At 45.0% G+C, this 26,367-nt stretch overlaps 2 protein-coding genes across 3 annotated transcripts in view; both read right to left on the reverse strand.

The window, feature by feature from the left end:
- Window positions 1-23,064, reverse strand: part of LOC119656162 (protein stum-like) — a 45,837-nt gene extending 22,773 nt beyond the window's left edge. The window contains exons 1-2 of one of the 2 annotated variants that reach the window (XM_038062505.1): window positions 21,831-23,064; window positions 21,592-21,770 (exon numbers count right to left, since the gene is read on the reverse strand). In XM_038062505.1, the coding sequence (XP_037918433.1) occupies window positions 21,592-21,770; window positions 21,831-22,844 (1,193 nt within the window). In that variant the 5' untranslated portion in view covers window positions 22,845-23,064. Of the gene's footprint in view, window positions 1-21,591 lie in introns of both variants that reach the window. The other variant, XM_038062504.1, reaches the window with a different exon arrangement.
- LOC119654126 (protein stum-like) lies at window positions 22,901-26,163 on the reverse strand. Its single transcript, XM_038059289.1, has 4 exons — window positions 25,616-26,163; window positions 25,069-25,530; window positions 22,975-24,984; window positions 22,901-22,919 (listed from the first exon to the last, which is right to left on the reverse strand). The coding sequence occupies exons 1-4, from the start codon at window positions 26,161-26,163 to the stop codon at window positions 22,901-22,903; spliced, it is 3,039 nt and encodes a 1,012-aa protein (XP_037915217.1).
- Between the last annotated feature and the right edge of the window lie 204 nt (window positions 26,164-26,367).

Genomic DNA, 26,367 nt, shown 5'->3' on the forward strand with positions numbered 1-26,367 from the left:
AAGCAACGATGACGTTAGATGGTTATTGGACAGCCTCTCGACTCCCCCAGTTTGGGCTTATGGCTGACTATTCGATTCAAACGACCCGACCCCGCTACCAAATAATATAGAAGCTAAAGAAGAAGAAATATGCCCCGGGGAAGCTAGACTAGAACCTGTGGGCAAGGAAGTTTGAATTGTTTTCATTATTAGGGGGTGTATCTCATACCAAGCTGGAAAGCCATATGATTATCTCAGAGCCCGTCATTCAATAGCAGAAAGTCATCATTGACTCCTTTATAATTTTTGAAAAAATTCATATGCAAATGCATGTACTTGTCATATAGGCAAGGATACTATGGGATATACCCTCTTCTTCCTTCACTCGAGCGACACTTAATAGTGTATAACTTATTTATCATATATTACCTACTGTAGCTAATTAGGGAACAACAGTGTAATTATTACGCGCCAACGTTCAGAAGGGTTTTCCCTATCAGTCTAGAGATCTCCTTCACGAAGTTTACAAAACCGTACAATGCCACCCCCGAAATTGCCTCCATGATTCATATCATTACAGTGCTTTAATGAGCGTTATTAAGATGGTATCAAATTCAGATTTGCATCGTTATTACCTGTAGAAATATTTCTCAGTATCTGCGAAATTGTTCGGCAGGTCAATACTAAACACCACCGACTGCTTCCTCTTTCCGTTTTGAATCATATCATTCACCACTTATTAATTTCAATTGCCGAAAAGACCGATTTGTAGCTCAAATAGTAGGATAACACCTCTCACAAGGACACCGACCACTTTCACTCCACTGGCGCACTAATCTTGAGCTAATTTTTAGTAAACAATTCAAAACAACTGTGCGAAGCGAACTGAAACTCAACCACGACTCCGCTGGAAAGGTAGACCACAACGATTGGCATTTGCGCCCTGTACAAATGGGAGACATTTGAAGCAGGGCGGCTTGTGTCCAGTTATGTGAAATTAGTAGAAAGTTTTATCCAGTACTACCCTCGTAGCCCATCTGCACGAAAGGGTAGCGAACAAAGTATCGATACTTGATGAAATAGCAAACCCATTTGAAGACAGGTTTTGCGTAGGTGAAACCTTTGAGAAGGTCCTTTTTCAACTTTTCCAAAATTTGTGCATTTTTCGAGCCTGATTCGCACATTATTTGTAGTTTTTTATCGGAATGTTGTCAAGAAATATGGTCCAAAAAACTTACTGCAAATCGCATTGGATGTTAACCATCCTCCGATCCCGAATTTTCAGGACATTCTTCCAAATTCATGTGTCCATAGTCAAATTAGGCCCAGGAGCCAACTAGACCCTTCCAAAACTACTCGTTAAAGATTGCATGCCGCACAACAACAGGGTCGTCATCTACTTTGTCGTTTCTCGTGGACATTACCTTCCGGATATATGACCGCCTTTCCTAGGCTAACATAAAATTCGAGGATTCAACTGGAGAAACCTTTAAAATTTTTGCATATATCGATCACTATCACATATGAGTACTGAATTGTTTCAAGAACTTTTGGATGACGTGTGTGGCGAATTGAATACGGAATAGTTCGGGTAACTCAAGGGAATTGAGTCCACTGCATTCTCGAAATGTCTTAAGATTATCTGTTATCCTTGACGTTAGCGGGCTAATTGGGTCAGGGATCAATGCATGATTTTTTCTTCAAAATCGAGTGGTTTGGTCATTAGGTCGATGTGTTGAGGATATTAGCATGTAAAGTGTAATGTTTTGTTCACACTTCCGTAGACATTTGGCTCAAGGATAATTAAGGCACTTAAGGAGATATTGATTTGAGGTTTGTGTGGATGCAAGGATTGACTCGCAGATTTGACTATTGTCAGTAGAACCACAAAGGGTGAATATCATAACCATACCGTTCTGGCCGGCGTGAGGATTACTTGGTAACAATAAGGGAATGAGCGCCCTGTCATTTTGAAATTAACTTTATAAATTAAGAGGCTGGAAGTTAGTTGGGATCGAGGGACTGGATGCCTTCATAGAGCAGCCTAGTCCTTTTGGACGTATTCAGGATTACAGCCAGTTGCAGGATTAACAGCCTGATTTAGGCACACCCTAAAAGTCGTAAAAGTATTTACAATAGTCATGAACCAATTAAAAGGCGGCGAAAAACGAATAGGAGCCCTGCTGAGGAGCCCCAATGAAGCCATGGAGGATGACAAGGGACAGGAGCAGCTATGCCACCCAAGTACGATGACACTGATAGTAGTGACTCTAATACGCCAACCTCAAGCAAGAGCACCATCTTCATGGCAGAGTTCCGAGGAAAGAGGAAGAATCGTACACTATCCGCAAAGCTATATGAAGAAGATCGAAATTCAATTGCTCCTTGAAACAGTAGTGAACCCCATCGCATCAACTCTATCGAGACCGCACCAATAACACTATCAATGTCAGAGATAGCACCAGTGCCAACACCAAGTAAAATGACCTCCATTCCTCCGACCAATGCTTCAAGTAACCAAGTTTAAATCTAACAGCCAACACAATAGCCAAACCTACAGGAATGTACTGCCAAATATGCAGGTATGTACGGCTCCCGTAACAACTTCTCTTGCCTCTTTATAGATGTACTTTCCCAAGAAGATGTGGCCGCGCGAACAACTTGCATGCCGGACGCACGCGGGTATGAATCGTGACGATGACATCAAAAAATAACAGCGAAAATTGTTTTTCCGTGCCAGTTGAAGAAAAACGAGCACGCGGAAGAGAAGGACTCCTCACTAATCCTAATAGCCTGCGAACAGTGCTAAGACGTTCCGCAGTCGGCATAGCTACCGTGCAAAATGATGATTAGGATGCAAACAAACAGTTGGTAGCAATGTAAGCTAAGCTCCTGAATTCCGCGAAAATGCAAAAAACCAATTGAAGGAGCAGCTCATAAAACGTCTATCAGTGGGTGAGATGGCTAAACTTAACCACTTACTGACAGAGCTAACGCTAGCTGACAGTGCGCCAAGCCAACTGCTGCGTGAAATGAAGCAGATGGGTGGTGGCAAAGTTGGCACCGAGCTGCTACAGTCTTTAGGCTGTAGAGGCTTCCGGAGAGCACACAGGCCTTCCTGACATATGCGAATTCGGGGTCTCTGGATACGTTAGTCGTCATCGCGGACAAAGTTCATGAGGTCCATGTGCGTCCTATGGTTGGTTATATGTCCCACAACAACTCAAGTGAGGTGGTTCAGCTGCAGTAGATGGTGACAGCATTAACAGCCACCGTCTCTGTCGGCAACAGCGGCTGTCGGTGCTTTGCGTTCGGGGACTAGGACTAGACCAAGGTTTAAATCCGCCTCCCGAAATGGGCGATCGGTTAGTATATCGTCGGTATCTTCGGCAAGTACCGGGGCATGCTGGTACCATCGTAGGTTCACTGAAAAGACTAAAAAACGTAGTAGCCCCTGCAACTTCTCACCAAACAAATCAAACTTGCTGGAACTTCAGGCGACTGCTTCCCGAAAAGCAGCACCACGTTGCCTCACAATCTACATCTACTGAATCCCCATTTTTCTCTAAAGTGGGTACCACAGAAAGAGTTCGAAGAACGTCTTAGGCAGGATATTTGCAGAACTTCAGACAGTCGTTGGTCTCCGCCACTTCACAGGGTCCCCAAATCCAACGGTGAATGGAGACCTTGTGACGACTACAGACATCTAAATGCACAGACGATTTCAGACCTATACCCCATCCCATCATCCACGATTTTGCACTCTGTCGCAAAATGTCGTATTTTCTCAACCTTGGACTTAGTCAAGGCATACCATCAGATCTCTGTAGCTCCGGAAGACATTCCGAAAACGGCAAAATACACAGGATGACTTTCGGACCGAGGAATGGGGTTCAAACCTTTCAAAGATTCATTCACTTTGTCCTGCGAAAGCTTAATTTTTGTTTCGTATAGTTGCATGATGTTCTGCTCGCCTCTTCTTCTGAGTCCGATCATTTAGAACACCTAGAATGCATTTTTCAAAGTCTCCTTGAGGCCGGTCTGCTTCTTAGCATTGGAAAATGGAAATTCTTTCAATCGCAAGCGAGATCCTTCGGCCACCTGATTACTCCTGAAGGCATCCAACCGGACCCAGTCAAGGTGCAAGCGATTTGGAGCTTCCCACTTCCAAAAACTGTTAAGGATCTAGGAAGATTCTTGGGCATGGTAAGCTTCTATCGTCGTTTCTTGTCCAAGACATCCCACCATCAATCGATCCTTAACGCCTTCTTGTCTGGGCCGAAAACCAAACACTCTCGTCTAATTGTGCCGTTTTCAGAAGCTGTCCATGCGTTTGAGACAACCAAACAACAGGGCAGAGGCAACTCTTCAGACGCTTAGGATCCCTCACTTATCCTAAACAATTAAGCTAATGGATGCTACACTTCTGGCATCCCGTCAGCAAGATGCAGCCATAGCCGTTTTCGTCGCTGCTCTTCACGAAAAAGTGAATCAAATCTGGTAGCCGTTGAACTTCTTCTCCAAACAGCTCAGTCCTACTCAACGAAATTACATCACCTGTGATCGTGAGTTACTCGCCGCGGACCTCGCAATTAAATGCTTCTTGTATCCCCTTGAAGGCAGGCCATTCACTTTTGCTTTGAAACAAAAGCCCGACCAACCGTCCCTCGCCAACATCCGACATTCAACACGTCTCTCGAAAAGATAACGGGGTTGCTGACCCTTTGTCACTTGTTGCAGAGGTCAAGATTAACCTAGGCGCAGAAAGACGACGCAGTTCTGCAGAGCTTGGGGAACAACTACAAATACATACTTAGAGAGCTTTCTATCTTCGGCTCAACATCCAGTATATACTGCGATACCGCAGGCAAGGGACCCATATATTCCATTCGAATTTCGGAAAGAAATATTTCACGCCGTTCATAATCTGGCGCACCCAGGCATTTGGACAACGAACTGTTTAGTCATTTCGAAGTTTTTGTGGCCGTCTATGAACAAGGACATTAATTCTTGGGCCAGACAGTGCATCGCATGTCAGAAGTGTAAAACTACAAAGCATGTAAAGAAAGAGGCAAGAGTGTTCAGCCCACCAAGCGTTTCCACACAATCCACCTCGACATAATTGGCCTTTTTCGAGACTCGTACGGCTTCAGATATTGTCTCACAATCATTGATAGGTTCAAGTAGTGGCCTGAGGCGATACCTCTGAAAGACATTACTGCACAATTTTGTGAAGAGGCCCTCTGCCGAGAATTGATTCCACCTTTGGTGTGCCGGCAATTATAATCACCGACCATGGAATGCAGTTTGAGTCTCTCTCTCTCTCTTTTCTCAGAGTTGGGCAAACTTCTCGGCTTCAAACGCCACCCGACAACCGCGTATCACCCGCAGTCCAATAGGACGTTCAGAAGGTGGCACAGGAGGACGCTGAAGGCCGCTATAATGGCCCAGGACAACCCTTCTTGGTCGCAGGTCCTGCCATTCGTTCTACTTGGCCTTCGAACAACCAATCGCGAAGAATTTGCTGCAAGTTCCCCAGAGCTGGTATACGGGGAAAACCTGAGACTCTCCAGCGACCTTGCTCTCGACATCAGGTCGGGATTCAACGCTACCGGTCTGCTGCGTCTGCTCAAAGACGCACTGCTAAAGTTGAAGACGCCACCACCCGCCAAATACGCGAAACCCTAGCTGACGTGTCCAGGGAGGTGGAATCTCGTGAAAGTACCGTCGGTTTTTCTAAGAGAGTCCAACTTGGCCGACTGATCCATTTTGAGGACTCTGCACAGCCTTGAAGTTTCTTTTTCGCCTTCCAGTTCCTCACAGTATACTCTAAAGGAGTCTCATTTCGAACACCTAACGCGCCTATTCACGCTGTGAGTTCCTAAAATTTAAAAGTAATAACTTGGTTTTTATTACTTTTGCAAGCACGGTTCAGAAATCGCCTGGTTGATTTCCTGAGTTTTTGCAGTTCCCGATTCCACCAAGGAACCGTTTTTCCGCTTGGCCTCGGGAAATAGGACAAGCCTCTTCATAGCACTCTAAAAGTGTGCAGTTCAGAGTTTTCAATTCATCTTCAAACGCCAAGAAATTCATTGAACATTGTCCAATCCGTTTTCCTGGGATTTCCTCTTTGTATTGCAGACTGTTCGCCCGGAATAGTCAGATTGTATTCTAGGTATCGGTGATCTGACAGTGAGGCCTCGTTAAGCACTCGCCAGTGTGTAATCAACTCTAACATTTTTGAGGTACAGATTGTTAGGTCAATTACTTCGCTTCTTCTTGGTCCCAGGAACGTAGGGGCGCACCCTATGCTTGCAGTCATAAGACCAGCTGAAGTGATGAAATCAAATAGCTTCTCTCCTCTTGGATTGCATTTGCTACTGCCCTAACAAATTTGTAGAGCACTCGCATCGCAACCTATTAAGAGTTCGAGGCCACTTGATTCTGCATACGTCACGAGATACCTAAGTTCTTACGTCGATGGAGGATACAAAGAATCAAAATAAATAAGCGCGGGTAACTATGATGTTTTTCCTCTCGCCATTTATCTGATATTGTATGATGACCGTAACTAAGTAATGGGAAGAGAATTGTCTCAGCATGGTTACCTCTAACCGTCTTGATATCAGGACGCAAGCTCTCGGCCTTATGGATCTTTCATTGTAGAAGATTCCAGCTCCATTTACTGATCCAATGCCATAGATTCTGTTAAATCGAACCCACGGCTTTGTCAGCCTCGCTGCCAACAGATGGGAGGAGGCTTTTTCGACATAAACTTAGTCTAATGTGTTATGGAAAACAGTTAGAAGCGTATGTCGCAATCCATGTGTGACGGGGTATCCCCCACACCGTACCGCCAGAGACTCGATTCCCTCGTGCTTAATTTCTCTGAGAAAAGCCGCACATGGAGGTACCGCAGTTCCCATGTCCTCATCCATGAAAAATCTCATTTCATCCCGCAGAGCATTCGTCTGTTTTCCACTTAGCACCTTGAATGGTTTGCGGTGTCCGGTTTGCATAGATTCTACCACTCGGACTGGCATCAAGACAGTTCCGTTTACGTCCCTTGTTTCCCTTTCTTCCGCCTGTTCCTTGGAAGGTGTAGGAGAAGTTACTAGCAGGTAGGATTCACTCTGTAGTCCCTTCACCGGTGCGAACCTCCATAAGAGAGTTCCGCCCCTGTATGCACTATCCTCCACGCGCAGCTCCATTGTGGGTGAGCGCACCGAAGATGCTGCAATTTGCTCTATATTGTGTGAGTCGAGGACCATCGCTCTCAAAATGGAGATGATGCTTTACAGTTTCCTGATATGAAGGAAAAAGAGAAGCTCCATATGGTGACTTCCCCTTAGCACATTCAGGCTCTTTTGGTCCAATTCGAATACCGAGTTGAAACCCTCCACGTTTGTAGATTTTCCTTCCTCCAGTGTCCAAAATCCATGCCCGGGTTCTGTTCACCGCAAGCAGTACTTGATCGGCACATTCCACACAACAAGCCTTGTTAGTTGACAAGATGGGTCGCTCCGCATATATTACTGATGTTGCTATCCCCCTTAAAACAATATTTAACGGAAATACGTCGAGGAAAAGGTGACCTATTGGCGTCTCGAGCCAGTCGTTGTAGTCCCCATAATATTGTCAGCTACAGGCATTGTACCTAAATCCTCCACGACTTCCCTTGATGTCCTGGGGAGTCTCACACGGTCTGGTTCAAACCATGCAGTTCTCGACGGATGCTCCCATTTAGCGGTCACCACCACCTGCACCCCTTTATAATTTAAGTAGGTAGGATCGTCCGGTGCTTGGTACTTCGTGCTACTATTAGGTAAAATTCGGCATCTGCCGAGATTGTGGCAACTCCATGGGGTCGAGCTGAGGATACTGCAACATTGAGGGAAGTCTGGGTCCTTCTCGGGTTCGATGAAGACGGACCGCACGAATCGGGGAGAAACTGTCTCCCATGTTTTCTTTGCACGAATCTCTTCTTTTTGGCAAAGCTCCCATTTTTTACAAAGTAGTGACAGACGATTTCATCACACTAGTCCTAGTGCGGGTGGGGACGACAAAAATAGTCAATACAGTCTGGAGACATCAATAACTCTGTCAGAATGAAACCAAATTACATTCGAATAAGAAGCATTCAATCGATTGAAAATATCTTCACGGGAACCACCAGCGGACCACCCTTAAATTTATGAAAATCATAGCGATTATTTTAGAAAGCGTAACGCCTTTTCCAATTCGTCAACAACTAACATCCTAAACGCACAAGAAATCAATTTTGAGTCCTCCCCCCTGTGTGTTACTATGCCATCCGCTAGCCACGAGGCAAATAAAAATTAGAATACTCATTAGGCCGGTTCAGCTGAGTTTAAGGCAGGCAGGCACTCAAATTTCCATATAATTTATAGGAATAAGACGAGGAGTGGCTCCTGCTCGTGTCCTGTAACGGCAGAGTTCACATCGTGTCACGACACTCCAATTAAAAACAGACGACAAATAGATAAATCTGTTGTCAGATTGAAGATAGCATGAAAAACGGAAAGAGAAATAAATGTTATTAATAAAACTCCAAACAGCCCCCAAATGTGGTGGAAAGTATGTTTCTTATCCTGGGAACTGCGAGTATCATGCGTTGGCCGGACTGACCTTTCCCAGGAGTATGAGCGTCCGGAGTAATGGTGGTCATATATGAATAGAAAACTACACGTAATCACTCTCATTAAGAAGGGGATTTCCCGAAAAATTCAAATGAGCATCGTCAAGTGCTTAGGCCAGGTATTGCCGCAGACACGAACCGAGTCCTTTGTTACCCGCCCACATCTAATGTTGACAATCAAAGGTAACAATGCTGTGGCGAATGGCACGTTTTTGGTTTGTCGTCGTTCTCGCCCTTATGAATGACTAGACTGCCGAGATTTGAGCATAATTGGTGATGGCCATGCAGAAGTTATGCGACAAGTTTATCGATTGATTCAGCAAAGTGGACAGGGTTTAGTCCTTATGCATTTGCAGCTCCATAGAGGGTGTAGGACGTTACAACTGACATCCAGTGTAACACAACAATTACTTTCAAATATCATCTTGATAAGTGAGTAAATTAGAGGAATGACTTGCTGACATCTTAGGGATATGTGTTTCACGTGGTCGTCCATGTTGTGTGTGTTGTATGAAGCGAAATTTTTCAGGAATACGGCACTACCCCTAAAGACCAGCAATATACTATACACACGAGCATTTTCCACTGCCAAATTTTCCATTTTCAATTCATATAAGCATGTCTTTAATAACTCCTAGTCAGGTGAACGGTCAGCTGGAATTATTACCATCCCCTGAATTGCGCCCTGGCGACCCGAGGATTTGATGAAAAAAGTTGCGATAAGACTTGATAAGTATTCAAGCGAAATAATGCTTGCATGACTTTCACCTGAAGGAAAACCCAATGAAAACTCCCTACATGCGAATCAAGCGAGGTTTTCGTATTGGATATGTGGAAATATGAGTTTTCCATCAAGTTAAGGACTTTCGTTGGAAGCAATGCATGAAACGGACTTTTGACTAGGGTACGGTCGAAAAATGTCCCGACACGTTTCCTGCTGTGAAATTTGTTTAGTGCAATCAGAGTGATTAATCCTTATTTAATGGTCGAACACTCATCTCTGTGACCTAATAAAGAAACCATGCAGGAGGGGGCAGGAGCCGACGTCTATCAGAAAACATGAAGTAATGAATAAAAAGTTGATATGGAAACGTGATAGAAAAATTGGGGGTAATTTTGTTGATAGGTTATCAGGACTAAGTTTTTTCCAAATTATCATATTCAGGACAGTTTTCTTTCTTAGTACAAAAGGGAGTTTTCCCGGGGCTAGATACGACTGTGGACAATATTAGAAAAACCGATGACGACTCCAACTTTGCTGCAAGGAGTTGGACAATTCTAAACCTCATGAAAGCAACTCATGAGGTTTAGAATTTTTTAACCATCGATATTCTCGGTGTTCAGTTTCGGTTTCCTTTTTCTTCCCCTTTTAGCCTTATCACTTTTTTGCAGCCTTTCCCAGTTGTATTCTTGGTCCTTACAGAGTTGACAGGCCACCACCATCTGGCGGGCTTGGGTTGCCTCCCAATGACTTAAATTTTAAGTTCGATCTTAACTAGTAAATTATTATTAGTGCAGATGACATAACCGTACCATTGAGGCAGTTTCTCTTGCAACTATCCCACGCTGGGCAAGAAGCATATCGATCGCGCATGTTTTCATTTCGGAGAATGCAGCGCAACATCCTCCTTTTTACAATCGCGAGGCATCGCTCATTGTCTTTGATAGCTGCCCAGCAATTAGACTCATGGGTTCACTGCAGGATATACTGACGCGGAATATAGCTGCCTGGGGCCAACCTACCTCTCTCTGAGAGTAAGCTGCCCCTCTTCTAGGGTGATGTGTGATGTGCCTCTCGTCTATCAAGACCGCTAGTGAGTTATGATAGCTACACCCTGTACAAGGTGACTGGGGTGTCGAAAAATACCTCCCCCAATCCAGGGTGTCATCCAAACCGTGCCCGTTGAATAGCTTGCAGTCGGGGGTAATGATTGTATCAGTGAGTAAGTTTGATCTTACCGTGCTACGGGGGTCTATGGCATGGCGGACTCCCTAACCCCCATACTCGTGGGAATCAAATGAGTAAAATTATAAAAATAAAGAAGACTACAACCAAACAAAGGGAACCCCGTATCGCACACAAAATGGTTAACCAGGAGGAGCCACATCTCTGAAATACTGAAACCCAGGTGATAACATCCAACAAGGGAGAAGTTGAAACGTCAAGTAGTAGATCCAATGTCAATATTGATATATTGTAAGCAAAGACCACTGCTTAAAAAGTAAGGACAAGCAAAGGCATCATCATCATCATCAACGGCATAATAACCGGTATCCGGTCTAGGCCTGCCTTAATAAGGAACTTCAAACATCCCGGTTTTGCGCCGAGGTCTACCAATTCGATATCCCTAAAAGTTGTCTGGCGTCCTGACCTACGCCATCGCTCCATCTTAGGCAGGGTCTGCTTCGTCTTCTTTTTCTACCATAGATATTGCCCTTATAGACTTTCCGGATGGGATCATCCTCATCCATACGGATTAAGTGACCCGCCCACCGTAACCTATTGAGCCGGATTTTATCCACAACCGGACGGTCATGGTATCGCTCATAGATTTCATCATTGTGTAGGCTACGGAATCGTCCATTCTCATGTAGGGGTCCAAAAATTCTTCGGAGGATTCTTCTCTCGAACGTGGCCAAGAGTTCGCAATTTTTCTTGCTAAGAACCCAAGTTTCCGAGGAATACATGAGGACTGGCAAGATCATTGTCTTGTACAGTAAGAGCTTTGACCCTATGGTGAGACGTTTCGAGCGGAACAATCTTTGTAAGCTGAAATAGGCTCTATTGGCTGACAACAACCGTGCGCTGATTTCATCATCGTAGCTGTTATCGGTTGTAATTTTCGACCCTAGATAGGAGAAATTGTCAATAGTCTCAAAGTTGTATTCTCCTATCCTTATTCTTCTTCTTGTTTGACCAGTGTTTGATGTTGTTAGTTGATTCGTCTTCGGTGCTGACGTTGCCACCATATATTTTGTCTTGCCTTCATTGATGTGCAGCCCAAGATCTCGCGCCGCCTGCTCGATCTGGATGAAGGCAGTTTGTACGTCTCGGGTGGTTCTTCCCATGATGTCGATATCGTCAGCATAGGCCATTAGTTGGGTGGACTTGAAGAAGATCGTACCTCTTGCATTTACCTCAGCATCACGGATCACTTTCTCGAGGGCCAGATTAAAGAGGACGCATGATAGGGCATTCCCTTGTCGTAGACCGTTGTTGATGTTGAATGGTCTTGAGATTGATCCTGCTGCTTTTATCTGGCCTCGGACATTGGTCAGGGTCAGCTTAATCATTCTTATTAATTTCGTCGGGATACCGAATTCTCTCATGGCCGTGTACAGTTTTACCCTGGCTATGCTATCATAGGCAGCTTTAAAGTCGATGAACAGATGGTGCAACTGTTGTCCATATTCCAACAGTTTTTCCATCGCTTGCCGGACAGAGAAAATCTGATCTGTTGCTGATTTGCTTGGAGTGAAGCCTCTTTGGTATGGGCCAATGATGTTCTGAGCGTATGGGGCTATCCAGCCTAGCGAGATAGTGGAGAATATCTTATAGATGGTACTCAGCAATGTGATACCTCTATAATTGCTGCACTGTGTGATATCTCCCTTTTTATGTATGAGACAGATAATGCCTCGTTGCCAATCGTCAGGCATTGATTCACTGTCCCATACCTTGAGCACAAGTTGATGAACCGCTTGGTGTAACTGGTCGCCTCCATATTTAACTAATTCGGCTGCAATTCCATCGGCTCCTGGCGGCTTATGATTTTTAAGCCGATGAGTTGCACGGACTGTTTCTCCTAAACTTGGTATTGGCAGTATTTGTCCGTCGTCTTCAGTTGGCAGGACCTCCAATTCGCCGATGTTCTGGTTGTTCAGTAGCTCATAAAAGTACTCAACTCATCGTTCCAATATGCCCATTCTGTCAGTAATCAGATTTCCCTCTTTGTCTCGGCTGGTTGAGCATCGAGGTGTAGAAGGCTTCATCCTGCTGACTTGTTTGTAAAACTTCCGCACCTGGTGTGGTTGCTCCCTGTACTTTTCGAGTTCAAAGATTTGTTGGTTCTCAAAAGCTTCCTTGTTCCATCTATGAAGTCGCTTCTCGGCTCGACGGAGTTCGTGATAAGTCTGTTTTCGCCTCCTTATCTTTTGACATTCATCAAGGCTGAGAGGTGGCAGCGTTCGATCAACACTTGTCAATTTTGTTGAAAGTGGTCCCGTCTGGAGAGGCCCACGTATGTTTGTGGACCGCTTTCCACGCAAACCAGGTACTTTCAACAACCATTTCGTGTGACCCTGCTAATTGAATAATCCGCAGTCCGTTATCATTTGTTTTTTCGTGTAAGCTATGGGAGCCAACGTATCGCCTGAATATGGGCTCCTTCCCTACTTGGCTGTTAAAATCCCCAAGTATGAATTTGATATCACATCTGGGATAGACTTCGAGGAGTCCGTTCTTCTGCCTCGTATAAAGTATCCTTCTCCGACTCTGCAGTCTCCTCTGTAGGGGCGTGAACGTTAATGAGGCTTATACTTCTAAATTTGCTCGCAAGCGCAGGGTGCATAATCGTTCGCTTATGTTTTTAAAGCCGATAACAGCAGGTTTCATTTTTCGGCTGACTAAGAAACCTATGGTTTACTGGATGGCCACTATAATATATGGTGTACCGACTCCTCTCCAGGAAACCGGTCCCTGTCCAACGCATCTCCTGCGATGCTGTTACATCAGCGCTAGATTGAGACAAGGTATCGGCTAGCTGCTTGGCAGCTCCATCTCTACACAGGGAGCGCACGTTCTATGAGAAAATGCCCTAATCGTTATTCCCTTATCGTTGCCGGGTTTTTCGTTGTATAGTCAATCCAGTCCGAGGCTTTTTTTGTGGCTTCGTAACGGTTTGTTTTTCTTGTAAAATTGTCAGCCCTACCGAACCCCCTACCTGGAGGACCATTTGGTATAGTTTGTCCCGGTTGCTTTCGCTATGCATATAAGCGGGGGTTGCTGCAGGAACAGAACTGGACTTTAAAAATGTGCTTTAAAGATGCTAAGCTCTAAGGATATCTTGAAGTAATAATAAGCCACTTAGCTTTGGCATTGGATTATGTTAGTTTTTTCTATGTTTCTTCCGTACGCCGATTTTCTCTGTGTTAAGTGTCATGAGTTTCCTTTTTCTTTTTCAACCTTTATATTGTTTGGAAGCGGGATCAGTTCGTATGGCTTGGGTCCGCTTTTTCTTTGGGTAGTAGGCTGGATTAGATTTGAAACATTCGTGATCCTCTGAGGTGGGGTGAAGTGGGTGTCTTTTTCAGATTTTAAATCAGCTTCGGGCCAAAAAACATGTTGGGTGTAGCATTGAAATAGTGCATTCATTTGATAGGATTCATTAGACATTTCGATAATAGTGACCTGTACACTGCCACTTCAGCCTCAATCAATCAATACAACTACTGATACTTTGCTTGTGCCTCGACATAGTTCTTCAATCGAGATTGTGTCGGGACAGAGTATCTAGCAAAGGCTTGGAGCTTTCGAGTAGCAATGCTGGTCACTTTATGTGTGCTACTCCCATATTGCAGCACAGAGAGAACATTGGCATTGCACAACCCTCAACTTGATGAGGGTATTGAGGTATCAGCATTTTACGATTTTGGACGAAACTACGCAGGCCGATCTAACATTGTTAATTCGTCAAGTAACCTCGAGTTCAGTACCACCCTTGGCAGAAGCAACCCTACCATAATAGACAAGTTCCTGTCAAGCCAACGCCTTTAATAGCCTGCCCATTAATGTAAATAGGCAGAGTATAGTGGCCCGCCAGACTAAGAACTTTGGTTATGTTAGTATGTTAGTCTGACTGACCCTACCCCCTTCACTAAATCCAAATCCATTCGGTCGAAGGTCGTTAAGACAGCAAACAGGTATCATTAGCATAGTGGAAGGGTTGTCATTGCTTTCCCCAATTTCCCATTAAAGAAACATGAAGGATGTCTCGATAAAAAAGAACCATATCGGTGATTGGAGAATACAACCGACTTTACTTAGGACTTCAAATTCGTCCCAAGCTTTACCGTCATATACCGCTCTGATTCTTATCCTACCTAATAGCGCTATATAGAAAGCAATATCTGTTGTCCTTGGTATCTCAACATTTCCACCTGAGGGTGATCAACTTCGTTGTAAAATTCATAAAATATGGAAACATTATTTATAACTTGAAGTCAATTATGAGTGGACCTTAAACTGTACTCCAACTGACACTTTTACGGCCTTACAAAAATCGTTTCGTTGAGATCACAAAAAGAACCTCTCAAAGGGCTACGGGATACGTTTCCACTGTCGATGCAATTGCTGACACTCATCCTTTTTCACCCTGCGTCTAGACCGAAGCGAATTCATACTAAACTGTTACTTCTTCTGAACGCAAGATGAGGCTTCAACAATATTGAAAACCAGCATAACCAAATTTGGTAACTGTGGTTTAAGAAGTCTTTGATTTAAAAACTGGATATGATTTTTCTCACCAGAAATGGAATCCGCAGTATAGATCCCAGGATGACCCATGGATTGGTATCCACGATGGAGCATAAATCGTGGGAAACGCCTGCTGAACTAACATCAACAGCTCTACTACCAAACCCTATCTCCAACTCCACGTTGTGATCGCTGGCAGTTCTTTCTTCATGAAAAACTGCAGGCGTTATAAACTTTCACGCCCCTTCCCCTTTTAGCCTTGTCACTTTCTTGCCGCACCTCCTAGTTGTATTCTTGGTCCTGCTAAAGTTGAGGGACCACCAACATCTGGGTTGTCTCCCAATGAGTTAAATTTTAAGCCCGATCTTAACTAGTAAATTATTATTAGTGCAGATGACCTAACCATACCATTGAGACCGTCTCTCTCGAAACTTACACGTTGGGCGAGAAGCATATCGATCGCGAATATTTTCATTTCGGACGATCCAGCGCAACATCTTTACTTCTACAATCGCGAGACGCCGCTCATTGTCTTTGATAACTGCACAGTTACCGGACTCATGAGGTCAAGCAGTGCACTGCAGGATAAACTAATGTGGAATATAGATCCATGGGGCCAACCAATCTCTCTCTGAGAGTGAGCTCTCTCTCTTCTAGGGTGATGTGTGGCTTTCCAGGGGCCAAGCCTCATGTCTACCAAGCGTACGTGGTGAGCCTACTTTTAACAAAATGCTACGGATCTTGACTGAAGAGTCGAAAAACACCTCCCCCAATCCAGGGTGTCATGCGAACCATGCACGTTGGATAGTTTGCAGTCAGGGGTAACTAATTGTATTCAAACGGAGCCTCACTGATAACTGGTCACCCCAGTGAGTAAGTTTAAGCTTACCGTGCTACGGGGGGCTATGGGTACGGCGGACCTTCTAACCCCCATACTCGTGAGAATGAGATGAGTAAAATTATAAAAATAAAGAAAAGTACAACCAACCAAGCGGAATCCCGTACCATACATAATATTGACAGCCAGGTGATATCACCTAAGAAGGGAGAATTTGGGACATCAAGCATTAGATCCAATGTCGACATTGGTATGCTGCGATAATAACAACCAACAAAGACCCCTGCTAAAAAAGCAGGGATATGCAAAAGCACATCTGAGATCAATATTTCAGACGTCAGGAAGAAAACCGGTCTCAGTGGCGAAATGCTACCTGCGTTATCTGAAAGAAGGGCTGAAACCAGAAGAGACCCTTAAGAAGGCTCAGGACGGACCTAAGCCATCTTTATCGAAGCCAAGAAATCGGGGACCAGCGGAGATTAGCCCGCATGAGAAAAATGCTCCTAAAAAATCCAAAAGTGAACCCAAGGGGGGAGAAAACCCGGGTAGGATGAAGGCAGGAATTAGGAAGCCCGCCCTTAGCTACGCTTGTACAGTCAAGGGCATTCGACTGGCCATGCTGCCAAAAATGTTTTCCGAGCAAATACTCACTCGTAAGGAGCAGGCAACTATCGAAGACCTTATTGTCAGGCAAATATGTGAAGGATGAGCTGTGAAACTTATATTTACCGAGATGCGCTTTCAACCAAGTCGCATACTGGTGGACTGTGTGACGGAGGATACTCCAGGGTGGCTTAAGACCATAGTTCCTAAATTGCCAGGCTGGGAAGGAGCAAAACTGTCGACATGTGTTGGGGATTGTATACCAGGAGCACACATGGTGACAGTATTTCTCTTGAAAGCTTCAACAACAAAGACGGAAGATCTCATGGGCATTGAGGACAAGGGTAGACTCCTCATGATCGGAGTAGATGACCGATCCCTGGAGGCAATCAAACGTTGGAGTTGCCATATCAACTAACGATTTGACAGCATACCTGTGCACGTGCACAGGGAAAAGCTTAGGAAGGACACTTCGAAGGAGACATCGGGTGGAAAATTTACCGACCATAAAGGCAGAAAGGATGGGATCAGTCAGGGAAGTAGACCTGCTGCCCAGTGAAGAGCAGAACCTGGACGACCTACATCAAGATTTTCTAGGGCTTAGGGTGACAACAACGTACAGAAAAGCGTCATGTCGGAGGAGGAGGATGATACTCCGACAGTGGAGAAGAGCTTTAACCACAATAACTCCACTATGCGAAAACTGCATATGCGGTAATTGGAAGGGCAAGTTCCAAGGTGAACATTGAAATAGTGCTGACTTAGGAATTCTGGGTGTACCGGGAGCAGATTCGCGGTCTGCAAGAAGAAAGAATGCAGGTAATTTGGAACTCCTTTTGGAAAAAACCAAGAGCACACACAGTACATGAGATCCTTCTCGGATCACAGTTAGATACTTTTCAGTCTAGATCTCGCCGCAGAGGTCTCCAAACCCTTCAGAGATGCCAGGAGGATCGACTGGAAAAATTTGGTCAAGCAATTAAGAAAAAACTCTCCGGTGCGCAAATTGGTAAGATTGGCACGACAGCCGAACTGCAGTCAAAGGTCGGGGCTCTGGAAGAGGCATTCGATACCGCCTTTAAAGTCTCGTGCCCTACTAAGTACAGCAGGAAGACACTGCCACCGTGTTGGAATGAAGATCTCTTCAGCCTCAGGAAGCTGACCAGAGACATCTTCAACATCTGCTTCAGGCATAAATATTGGCAGCCATTCAAGGACTGCCTGAAGAAGTACAAGCCGGGTATCAGGACCGCCAAGAGACGGGCTTGGTTGGACTATTATCAAAACATCGAAAGCACCAGTGAATCCGTGAGGGTCAATAAGATTCTATCCAAGAAACATAAGAGCCCATCCTTTCTTAAAAAGTCGGAAGGCTCCTGGACGTAATCTTCTAGTGAAACCTTGGAGCTGCTGGTTCAAAAGCTCTTTCCCGACAGCGAGGAGAACTCTGAGTCAGAACCTTGCTTGGACGGTTTACAGCCATCCCAGCTGTGCGAGACTATCAAATCAGTAATTATCGCAGATAGGATTGGTTGGGCTATAAACAGCTTCTCCACATATAAATCTCCAGGCCCAGATGGCATAATGCTAGTCATGTTACAGAAGCAGCAGGAAAGGATTGGGCTGTGGCTTGTTGAGATTTACCGGTGCTGCATCTCGTTAGGATACGTACCACAGTCCTGGAGACGTGCGCGAGTGGTTTTCATACCGAAAGCGGGCAGGCGCGGTCATGAGTCCTTTCGTGCTGAAGACCCTAGAGCGCGTCCTGGATATCCACTTAAGGAAGATTATAGAGAGAACACCTTTCTCTAAGTCCCAGCATGCCTACCACAAAGAAAATACAGAGAAACCGCCCTCCATGATGTAATTGGCACGGTTGAGCGGTCACTGCAGTACAAGCAGTATACCCTAGCTGCCTTCTTAGATATAGAGGTGTGGTTCAACAAAGTTAGTACCAACGCCATCAAGGAAGCCTTGACCAGTATTGGATTGGAGAGGTATCTTATGCATTGCATTGTATTCATGCAACCACTTAACTAGAGCTGCGAACAGAGGCACGCCCTAGGGTGGCGCCATCTCTCCGGTGCTCGGATTAATAGTAATGGACAAAATTTTACGAATATTGGACAACAGCGGGGTGAAGGTGGTGGCGTATGCCGACGACTTGGGTGATACTAGTGTCAGGGATGTTTCCGTCCATTATCAGCAACATTATGGAAGGAGTGTTGCGAAATGTGTGCCTGTGAGCCGCAAAATGCGGACCCGGCCTTAACCGAACCAAAACGGAACTGATGCTATTCACCGCCAAGACAAGGATAGCTGAATTCCACCTAACACAGCTGAATGAAGAATGATTGGTTCTTTCCTCTAATGTAAAGTATCTGGATGTAATCCTGGATCCAAAGCTAAATTGGAGATTGAACATAGAACTGAGGGTTAAGAAGGCCTGTATAACCTTCTATGCCTGCAAGAGAACCTTTGCAAAGAAATGGGGTCTCCGGCGGAGGATAGTTCAATGGATGTACCCCGCTGGCTGTATTGTATGGTGGCAACCTTTGAGCAAAAAATACAATAGGATGAAGTTTAATAGGATTCAAAGACCCGCAAATGCAGGTGCTACTGGCCGGCAGATGCTCTCAATATACTTCTGCATCTCCTCCCCTAGATCTCCACATTAAATGCGTTGCAGCGTGCACTTTGTGAACTTCACGAGAAACTTTGCTGTAAACTTTCCAACCAGAGCAAAGTGGAAAACCGGGGGCGTATTGCAAGGTTATGACTCAGCAGTCTGTACCGATGGATCAAAGATGGCCTGTAGAGTCGACGTGGTGATTTTCTCGAATAAATACAGTATATCCAAGTCGTATGGTCACCCAGGTTTCGCCAGTGTATTCCAAGCAGAAGTACTGGCGATATTAGAAGTATGTCGATGGCTGGAGTGAGATTCGAGCCCCAAGCGTAAAATAGCCATTCTGACCGACAGCCAAGCGGCCATTAAGGCTCTGTACTCATCGACGACATCTTCTAGGCTGGTGGGGCAGAGACGCGCTGAGTCGTCTGGGCGGCACGCTCAAGGTCACCCTCCTCTGTGCTCCCGGGCACAGGAACATAGAGGGGAATGAACGGGCTGACGGATTGGCCAGGCGAGGCTCTGTTATTGGCAGCCCTTCGGTGAATACAGTCGGTGTTTCGCTAGTGACTGTCAGGGGCGGAGTCTACTCGCACTACCTAGCAGCCCCGGACCTTACATGGCGAAGGCTTACGAGCTGTGCCAAGTCACGGACAATTTGGCACGCTTATAACATAGCTCGATCACGAGAGCTCCTGTGCCAGACGCGTGCAAATGCATTCAAGATTACGGCGGTCTGTACGGGACACTGGGCCATAGGGGACCATGCCACCAGGCTTAGCAAACCCTACAATTCGCATTGCCGAAGTTGCGGAGAAGAAAGGGAAATCCTCATACACTTTTTCTGCGATTGCCCAGCTCTAGCTAGAGTCATACTACTGACATTGGGTAAACCATTCTTTGGGGACCTTAGAAGGATTTCTAGCTGCAAGGTGGGAGAGCTGCTTTCCTTCGTGAATGCTACGTGCTGGCACTCTGCCTCCCTGCTCTCATAACAGCAGTCACGGTCTTAGGAGTTTGTGGCATCAAAATGGCGCACCACAGCGCTAATTGGGCTCCTCGGAGTGGCTGCTGATACCTACCTACTTACCCTGAACAGTAACACCCTCACCCTCAGTAAGGTCTGGATACTCCGCATTCCAGGTCACATTGAGTTAGAAGTCAATGAGACGGCGGATGATCTGGCCAGGAAAGGAACAGGGATACCGCTGTACGCACCAAAGATCTTCTACAGAATCGGAAATGGGTTCATGGCTACCACGCTAAAAATGTAGTGGAACGGATGGGGGAACTGTGCTGGACAAACCTACCTGAAATACAATGGTTCAGGATGCTCATGGCGGATACAAATCCAAGTAGTACTCGAAAAATTATTTAAGCTTCACCAAGAAGGATCTCCAGAATACTCCTTGGCCACTGCGAGCTAAATTATCACCTGGGGAAGCTAGGGATATCTACGGATACTGTCCACAGACTCTTTGTCCGGCACTTGTACAAAGTAGGTTGAAGCACCTGCCAGGTTTAAAGTAGGGAACATAATAAAATTCCTGTCGGTTGGAAGTCTGAACATCATATCAACCACCAAAGAGACTATGGGAAGGAAGGAAAATAATTGAATACTAAACGAAAACCAAGTGGGCATCAAATCCAACCAGGTGAACTCCAAGCTCGAATGACAAGGTAAGTAGTACTTGCTCGGGCTGTACAATAAAGCCTGAATGCTCTCGATTTGTGGGAATGTTGGGACGGAGAACAGTCAGGCGGCCATTGTGGTAGCAAGGAAGGGAGCAGAGACGCCGCCCTAAGGAGGACGCACATGTTAGTTTGGAAATAGTTAGTGGTAGTGACATTTAAGAAAGAGGAAGGATAGTTGAGGGTACTATATTGGGCAAACTTACCAGGAATGGAACATTATAGGGTACTTATGGTAGAATATGATTCAAAACTTTCACAGGATTGTGTGAATATACCAGAGAAGCGCTTTAGGATTATTGTCAGTATCTTCATGACGATTATGGGTGGTACTAGAGGACGTGCAATTATGTGAGGAGAGGTACAATTGTTCTTCAGGACGTAGTGAAAATTCCGTACTCCTAACTTCTGCTCAAATTCTACGTGGTGATACTGATAGAGGTACCAGTGACACTAGCCTTCTCATGTTTCTACACTTTATCTTGACAATATACCTTGCTAGGTCATACTCTTCCTTGGCTTTCAATCTTCAGACCATGCTAAGGAAGTAAAGGAACATGGGAATAAGATTATTTCGCTTTTACCAACGCATCCTTAGGGAGGTCTATAGCCCCTTTGAAAGACTTCCTTGGAAGATATTCCGCAATGGTTCAGGAGCTTCCCTAAATTTTATAAAACGACAAACAAAGCTTAAAAGCTGGCTGTCTTCCACTTACCGCTTAGAACCATCTGTTCCATCTTTTTTGTCGCCTTCACTCCTCTGCTCGTTACCGCCAGCCTGACTCTTAGCCATGCTATCCGCTCCTATATTTGTTGCAATTACATGTCCTTCGTCATTGTTATTGTCGCTCCTGCTGTTCTTCTGAACGTCCTCTTCGTTGTGTAGCTCATAACTCTGCAAATTTGCACTTTCACATTCAACTTCTGGCAACACTGAAATAGCACGTTCACTAACCCGTTCGGCCATATCCTCCGTATCCTCGTGGGTACCATTCGTTGTACTGCTCGTGGAGCTGCTATTATTCATGTTGTTGTTATTGTGATTGGTATTGGGATGCAGGAGATTTTCCGAGGATTTCTTTGTGGTTAGAACCGAGACGTTAGCCTCAATGGGATGACTTGGTGGAGCCGGTGATTTTGAATTATCAACAGCCTCACCACCATCGGGGGTTTTTGACGTGGTGGTTACTTCAGCGGTAGGTGTTTTAGAGGCAGGATTTTCTAGGATTGTTGTGAGACTATCAGACTTTTCAAAGGGTGCTGCGGAGTCATCTGAGATTCGTCCGATATCACCTTCTAGTGTTTTTAGATCCGTCAGATTTTCGTTGATGGTCTTCTGGATTTCTTCGGTGGCTTCAGCTACGGTTTTCTGTATGGTTTCAAGGGTTTTCTGGGACTTTTCCAAGATCGTCACCGGGTCCATATCTTTCATATCCTGTTTGGGTCCTGACGAGTCGCTGCTGCTCAACAGTTGGTTGCTGCTGTTGCTTTTGGTCAGTGGAATCTGGTTGGTTATCGAGGTAGTTATCTGAACAGGCTGCGCGGTGATAGCCGCTGTGGTCATTGAAATAACGTTGGCTTTAGTTAGGGGAATCAACTTGTCAGGTTTGGCTTCGTCGGCACTGCCGTCTTCCTTTAAGGAATCCACTGGTATCGTTGAGGCATCTGACTCATCAGCCATAGTAGCTGCCGCTTTTTCAATGCGGAAGCTGCCCTTCTTTTCAAGCTTCTTATTAAGATTGCTATCTGACCGTTTTTTCACAACAGCTGCCTTGGTACCTGTATCCATTTTGGGATTAGATGAAGACTTCTTTAAACTTATTCGTGAGCCTTCACGTTTTAAATTTGAAGGCTCACGTTTCAGATTAGATGGTTCTCTCTTTAGATTAGATGACTCCCGGTTGAGGTTTGACGGTTCTCTCTTGAGATTTGATGGCTCTCGTTTAAGATTTGAGGGTTCTCGTTTCATTGACGAATCGCGCTTGAGATTCGAAGGCTCTCTTTTCAGGTTTGATGGCTCTCGCTTTAAATTCGATCCTTCCCGCTTCAAATTAGATGTTTCCCGTTTTGCATTTGATGATGTACGCTTTAGATTAGACGCTTCCCGTTTTACAGTAGAAGTTTCGCGTTTTACATTAGAGGTTTCACGTTTGATATTTTTCAATGCTGCCTTTGGAAGATTTGAAGCCATTCCCTTCGAAGTCGTTCCATCCTTTTTAACAGGTTTCACGGTACTGCTTGCCTTTTTCTGGTCTGATGATTCCTTTTTTAAATTAGACGGTCCTTTTCGTAGGTTTGTCTTTACCTTCTCTTTCTCCTTTTCTTTCTCTTTTCGAACATTCGAAGTTTCTCTCCGAAGATTGGAGGTCTCTCTTTTCACTGATGAAACTCCACCTCTAAAGCTTGAAGAAGGCTTCAGGCTAGAGGCTTCACTTCCCGAGGGTTTCCCCACAGAACTAGTTTCTTTTCCCTTCTTAACAGTACTTGTCCTTCCAACTGACGATGACCGCTTCACTGTTATTTCAGGTTTTTTCAAATTATTAGACACTTTTTTGGCACTTACTCCAGGATCCTTCCTGGAAGGTATTCGCGACGTCTGTGGTGTGGGTTGTTGGATTTTTTCTTCTTGCGCTGGGGTAGGTGATTTCATAAGCATTGGGGATCTACTCATAGAAGCGGAGCGTCGTTCAGTACGGCTAACACTTCGAGTTCGTGGTGGCGATGGTGATTTACGCGGACTCGCCGAACGCCTGGGTGACTTCTTAGGACTTTCACTTCGGCTTTTTTTCGGAATAGGGCTTACTCTTCGACTTTTTGGTGGACTTAAACTTGCTGCTTTTTTCGTAATTGGATCGACCCTTTCATAAACGCTGCTCCGAGAATTAGATCTCGATGGAATCCTGGATGGAATTCTCGTGTCGCCCCGGGAACTGGATCGTGATGTGGGTCTAGAAGTTACCCGTGAATTAGGTCGCGATATGGGTAAGAAGTCTTTACTAGGAGAAGCTGCTCGGGAATTGACCGCTGATGGGACTCGTGAATTATTTCTTGATGCTACTCGTGAATTCGAACGGGAAGGAGTATTTGAACCTTCAACAAGAGGTATTCTGGACTGAGAGCTTCTTCGACTGTTGGAACCAGTGGGAAGTTGCTCTTCCGTACTAAGTTGAGTATCTTTGTTTGGGGTACCAATTATGGGCGAAAGACTGGTGGGTTTGGCTACTCTTCGAGGCGATCTGGGAGAAGACTTGACACTTCGCGCACTCAACATACTTGGATCAATAGTGTTTCTTGGTGGCGATATTGAGTTCCGTCGGAAACTGAAGTCAGAAGTCGTAACGGTACTAAGATTGGAACTTCGGCGATCTGAAGTAATAGAACTTCTGGGCATTGTTAGGCTTGAACTACGCCTTTCACTTGAAACAGAATCTCTTCTTTGGTCTTTGCGTACTGGAGAAAGTGAATTCCTTCGTTTTAGCGACGCTTTTCTTCCATTTGCAGCCTCGGTATCTGGATTCTCCGATGGGGAACTGTCAGCACTAAATACCCTGAGCACTCCTTTTTGTTTACTGGTAGGATTGTGACTTGGCAGAGGAAGACTGTTTTTCACTCCGGAACTCAATTCAATTGAGGTCTTACTCAAACGTCGCGATGGAAGCTTCGGGGCAGAGGTTTTCGTAATTTTTGGAAGCGATTCAAAACTATGAACTTTCGGGAGGCCCTTCGGTTTTTCAGTTTGCTTTAGTTTTTGTTTCTTTTTCGTTCTTGTGGGAACTTTAGGCCTTTGTAGAAGGGAACCTTTTGTTGAAGGGTCTTGTGCAGACGGTCCAGATAAGGAAGACATATTGAACTGTACTAAGGGTCGGACCGAATCATCTGAGGTATTCAAATTGTTGTTCGGATCGGTGATATTCGGGAGTTGAATTTTCGATGATTGTGATGACTTCCGTCTGGAAGTTGGACGTGGTGATTCCTTGAAGCCATATCCAAGGAAAGGTGAAACGCGCCCACTGTTCAGAGGGCTAGGACTAGTAGGTCGTGATGACTGTGGTGATCGCTCGGCTATGATTGTAAAGGATGGTTTCTTTTGTGGCCTTGGAGGGTTCGCTCTGAAATAAAAAACGGATACATTAGTTTGCCAAAATCTAAAACAAATATTTCTCTATTTCTTTATGCCGTTACTGCCATCTTACCTAAAATTCGAACCGGTGGTTACAGCGTTGGTCATAATAGGCAACGGTAGTTCCTTAGGAATTGTGGCTGCCTCAGGGGGCGGAAGTTCCTTTGGTGGGGATTCCTCCATTTCCCCGTATTCATCTACATCGCGAGATATAATTACTAAGGGGGTATCGTTAGGAATAGTATTCATCTTCACTGTTTCCGGACTTGCTTTTTCATCACTACTCGTTGACGTGGTGGAACCTTGTATTAGAGACGCTAGAGGTGATTCACGATGATTTCCTGACTCCTGGTTTATTGACATGACGTTCTTTGAACTCGGTCTCAGTCTTGGTATTTTCGCCCACTCTTGGTAGTCGTTACTTGGTTTAAACCACTCCCCACTAGAAAATGATTCATTTGACCCTTGCCTACGGAATCGCATTGGTTCCTTGGAAAAGATCCGTTTTGTATCATTCTCTGGCTTCTGTTGACTCCTAAAATGAAAGATTAAAATTATCATTTTTTATGTAGGTTACCAATGTGGAATGTTCGGAGAGGCTAAATCGAAAATAACCTTACCGGATAGTTCCTAGATTGGCACTTAGAACTTCGGAGAGTTCTGAAGATCTCCTTCGATTCTTGTTAGCCACATTATCATTCCACAGATCAGCGGGATCATAGTCCTGACTAGGAGGACTAACCACCAATTGAGGTCGATTGGAAGCAGAGTTTTGTGGTAAATATCTACCTACTGGAACCGTTGTACCAACTGAATACTTAAGGTCTTCCGTTGGACTAATGCTAGCTAGCCGATTAATCGTTGGTGTGAATATCCTTATCGTAGGCTGATCATCGCTTTCACGTCTGCTAAGTCTACTAGACGATATCCTTTGGCTGTTACTAAGTCCACTACCCTTGTCGCCAGGCGTTGCAAACGAATTAGCCTTGGGAAAATCATCGACTATGCTATTGCTCTGCATGGAGTCGGATCTACCACGAAGAGTCCTGTACAAGTCCTTATCTAATTCCTCGAAACATATTTCCGGTGATGGTGGGACAGGATCGCCAAAGAGGCTGGTGCATTGATTGTCGTAAAGGTTGGCAGCGGTCAATGAGGATGGTGACATAATTCGGTGCGAATCAGAGAATGGAACGGTAATAGTAGATGGCGGTGTTCTACGCATGATATGGGGTTGTGGTAGTTATGGGATGGGATGATGAACGCAGTTGTATTTCTGAAAATAGTTTTCGTATTTATATTTTTTGGTTGATTAACACACAAATAGTTGAGGTTTGATCTGGGGTCTAAGAATTTACTCAAAATATTCCCT

This window comes from Hermetia illucens, chromosome 4, assembly GCF_905115235.1.
Source record: "Hermetia illucens chromosome 4, iHerIll2.2.curated.20191125, whole genome shotgun sequence".
Classification (NCBI taxonomy): domain Eukaryota; kingdom Metazoa; phylum Arthropoda; class Insecta; order Diptera; family Stratiomyidae; genus Hermetia; species Hermetia illucens.

Coding starts and splice junctions, on each gene's coding strand:
- LOC119654126 (XM_038059289.1), bottom strand. CDS start 26,163: ATGTCACCATCCTCATTGACCGCTGCCAACCTTTACGACAATCAATGC. Junction 25,531..25,615: donor GCCAATCTAGGAACTATCCG/GTAAGGTTATTT, acceptor CTTTCATTTTAG/GAGTCAACAGAAGCCAGAGA. Junction 24,985..25,068: donor ACCACCGGTTCGAATTTTAG/GTAAGATGGCAG, acceptor TTTTTATTTCAG/AGCGAACCCTCCAAGGCCAC.